Below are 4,175 nucleotides of genomic sequence, written 5' to 3'. Positions count from 1 at the left end.
CCAATCCTCTACCTGCAAACAAACCCTAGGAAAAATGGAACAGTGTGCAACGAAGCTCAGTGCATTGGCGATTCTGCTGGTGATTGCATCATGTAGGTGGCCCCTTTCATTCATTTTTCTCTGATCCCTCGCTAGTTATTACAATACCAATGATTCCTCCTTCTTTTAAGGTTTCGTGGTCTCGCATGCTGAGGATGTGCGTTGCCAGATTGACACGGATTGCGGTCCTAAGCAGTGCGATGCTGGGTTTGTTCCCATCTGCAGAGGAGGCATATGTGTGTGCAAGTTATCCGTGGATGGCTCGAGTTGCGACAAGCCTGAGGATTGTCGCTATATCTGTGGTCATCCAAATGACCCACAGTGCTTCACCTGTGCGCAGAGAAAATGTGTCTGCTTGTGTTTTTAAGCGTTTGATGGATATTGTCGAATGAATCGATCTCGTTCTCAATAAGACGTGTCGTCCGACACGAGGTATTGACTTATTTTTCAGCACTTGCTTCATTCGTGGGTATGTAATGGCTATGCCCCATGACATTGAGCTCCTCCATCGTGAGAAATGATGCTGACCCAAGTTGAGACACTTTGAGGTGCGTTTGCTTCGCTCAAAATTTCATGATAAAAGAAACGATTTTTCTTTCATCTGTTTGGTAATTTCTTTTTAGTAAATTAAAAAGTCGTTTTCCCTCGATATAAGCTTGTTTTCAATCCATGGAAAGGTTTTCCGGTCATGACGTTTTAAAACTTTTGATGTTGCAAGACACTTTGTACAGGAACAAAAATAATGTGGCTATAATAAGTTATGACCGCGGAATAAGTTTATGGAGGGATCATAGAAGTCCCCTTGTTACCATTGAAGAGAATTTTTTTGACACGCGTACTCGAGTTTAGAGAGGTTCCAATCAATCGTCATCGGAACTCCCAAGCTCTCGGTCTCATCCATAAGCCTGTATGGCCAGAATTCTCAAGCAATGAGACGTACATACTGTAGGAATTACATCATTGTCATTCCCAAGAGCGTGAATACATAAAAAATCAAGTTCATCTCCCGATTTTCAGCATATCGGCGACTCAAGAGAAGTCATTGCCACTGTCAACAGCAGCCATTCCTTAAAGGAGGACTCGAGAGAAGTCATTGCACTGTCAAAAGCAGGAATTCCTAAAAGGGGGCAAGTCTTTGGGGCCAAACCCCCTAAATGTTATCCTTGTGAGGGAAAGATAAAAGCAGACAGCATACAAAATTAGGAGGAGAATGACACAAAAAAGAGAGCAGTATCAACATCAGCAGTGTCATATAGCTACAAAGACTACTCTTCAGCTCAAGGGTTTCTGAAGATGGTCCAACCAGATACAGCTGTGCCCTGATTCGAGCACTCGACCCTCATGCAGAGGGAATATAAATGGACGAAGAATAGTGAATATGACCGAATTGGAGGAGTTCACTGTCCAACAATAAAAAGAAGAGACCAAATTGGAGGAGAGAAACATAGCGAAGTGAAAGCCGAAAGGTAGCTCCTTTATGCTGGAGCTACAAGCTAGAGACTAATTCGGTCAATCTGGTGGCGTCATGGGAAAGAAACAGGCTAAACTCTGGAGTCTGACAGCCTAAAACGGCATCATGTTAATGTTCATGTCATGCCACGAAAATCTGTAAAGTGACAATCTCAATCTACCTGATATCCAGATAAGTCACCCTTTGGAGATTTGTACTGATTCATGAAAGAACACATCGCTGTGGCTTGTGAAGAGCTCGAGGGATGCATGGAAGAGAAAAAGATTTACTTCTCTCCATCTAAAGCTTGCCAGTGCAGCTATACATTCGAACGTGAAACTAGGTATTGCACTGAAGGTCTAACAAACTACACGAACACAGCATTTGACAAAAAAATTTGTCCCTTCACACAGTGCCCAGTGGGAGATATTAAGGTGTTAAGTATAGCCATTCATTCCTCAAAAGTCGGTGTCCAACTTAGTCGAGCGGATCCACCGTAATTGTCGTATACAATACAAGTTTCTATGTCTTGTAACAGCAAATGCAAGAATACCTCATAGAGCTAAACAAGGTCAATAACAAGAGGATAATTTAGCGGCAAAACAACATGCCCATCTTATTGGGAGTGTATGGTGTATAGAAATTCCAACAGGACTGTATGCTCATGATCACTATCTTATTCGATCCTCTAATCTGGCTACAACAAACCAGTCAAGAACTCAATCTGCTGAATCAAACAATGGTAAATCGAAGTCAAAATTGATCGAAACCTACCGATCCTCATTCTTCCATCTGTCCCTCTTTGGCGGCTTTCGAACTCCGAAAATCCCTCTTCAGCTCCGACACCCTCTTGACACAATCCACCTTCGTCTTCCCCGGAACAGCAGCCGCGATTTTCTCCCACCTCATCGGCGTATCCTTTGGAAATGCCTTCAACGCATTGAGCAGCGCAACATCTTCCGCGCTGCTCCATTCGCTCTCTCTCCTGACCTCGCCGCTGCCACTACCATCCTCCCCCTCATTCAGCCTCTCGTCCAGAGGCTTCCTGTTCTTCAAGAACTGCGCGTACGAGTCCTTGTCGCTCGACTTCTTATCGGCCAATCCCTTCGCTTTCTTGATCACACTCTCCACTCTGTGACCCCCGTTGAACGACTCCGCGATTATCTCCCACCGCCTCGGCTTCCCCGCCGGATGCTTCACCAGCTGCTTCCTCAAGAGCTCGATCTCATCCTCACTCCAATCCTTCTCCTTCCCCTTCTCCTCCTCCCGAAACCCTAGATCACTCTTCCCCTGAACCGCTACACCATTTCCCTCGATCTTCTTCCCCAATTGACTATCAATTTCAGCAATTGGCGGCGAAACCGCAACGTTATTACCTGGAGGCGGCTGCCCTTTCGGCCGCTTCTGAGACGGCTTCTTCTTCGCTTCCTCCACGACCTGGGGCTGCAGATCCGGGGGGAACTCGACGACCGGGCCGTGGCCGACGCGGACGGAGCCGCCGGTGAGGGAGGACGGGGCGAAGGGGCCGACAAGGAGCGAGAGGGAGAGCCAGAGGAGGAGAGATCGGGAGGGCTCGGAGTGGGCGTAGAGGAGCGCGAGAGAGACGAGGACGGCCGAGAGCGCGGTGGTGGCGACGAGGAAGGGCTTGGGCAGCTGCCGCCGTTGGCCGGAGGCCGAAGAAGAAGAAGACGACGACGGCGGCGGCGGCGGAGGAGGGGGAGGATTCGCGCGCGCTTGGAAGAGGAAGCGGCGACGGTCGTCGTCGACGTACTCCATGGGATCTCCGACTCCTCCGAGACTCTGTACGGTCACGCCATTTCTGCAGCACGCGAGTTTTGGTAGTCAAAATGGCTGGTGATTTGGGCGGGCCGGGCGGGTTTCGAGCGGGCTTGACCGGGCCTCCATGGATAGAATTTTCGATTTCTTTTGTATTAAATATTTCTGCCCCATTTTTCTTGGGGTCTTTATCATGTTATTATCAAAACATTTTTAATGTAATTTTGATCGGCATATTATGTTGTTCGCCACCAAAACATTGTCAAAATGTAATCGTGGATTAAACAACATTAACTAAAAAAAATCATATTAACGATCAACGAAGTTACGGTGCAGTCATTTCACTTAACTGACAGATGATTATAGCCGAGGAAGGAATGGGGAATTGGATTACGAGTTTATTACACAGTGGGACCATAGTCGAAATATCTAGTAAAAGCAAATATGCAAGTAATTATTGTCTTACTAGTAAAAGCAAATATGCATTTCGATGAAGATCCATGAAATGATAACCCAAAAGAAAAACCCAATAATAATACTACCAGGATTAGAAGATGAATCCGTAGAAGTAGCAACTTAATTACTATACCTTCCAATTCCATATTATATACTGCAAGTAATTATTGTCTTACTAGTAAAAGCAAATATGCATTTCGATGAAGATCCATGAAATGATAACCCAAAAGAAAAACCCAATAATAATACTACCAGGATTAGAAGATGAATCCGTAGAAGTAGAAACTTAATTACTATACCTTCCAATTCCATATTATATACTGCAAGTAATTATTGTCTTACTAGTAAAAGCAAATATGCATTTCGATGAAGATCCATGAAATGATAACCCAAAAGAAAAACCCAATAATAATACTACCAGGATTAGAAGATGAATCCGTAGAAGTAGCAACTT

At 45.2% G+C, this 4,175-nt stretch overlaps 1 protein-coding gene across 1 annotated transcript; it reads right to left on the bottom strand.

Annotated features, from left to right (window-relative positions):
* Window positions 1-2,079: 2,079 nt before the first annotated feature.
* LOC115685381 (transcription factor MAMYB) lies at window positions 2,080-3,320 on the bottom strand. The gene has a single exon (XM_030610454.2). The coding sequence runs from the start codon at window positions 3,263-3,265 to the stop codon at window positions 2,270-2,272; it is 996 nt and encodes a 331-aa protein (XP_030466314.2). The 5' UTR covers window positions 3,266-3,320; the 3' UTR covers window positions 2,080-2,269.
* Between the last annotated feature and the right edge of the window lie 855 nt (window positions 3,321-4,175).

This window comes from Syzygium oleosum, unplaced genomic scaffold, assembly GCF_021117445.2.
Source record: "Syzygium oleosum isolate NSW1041296 unplaced genomic scaffold, Sole_v2.1 Sole_v2.32, whole genome shotgun sequence".
Taxonomy (NCBI): domain Eukaryota; kingdom Viridiplantae; phylum Streptophyta; class Magnoliopsida; order Myrtales; family Myrtaceae; genus Syzygium; species Syzygium oleosum.
The sequence above is the reverse complement of the archived record's forward strand: the minus strand, read 5'-3'. Positions and strand labels throughout refer to the sequence as shown.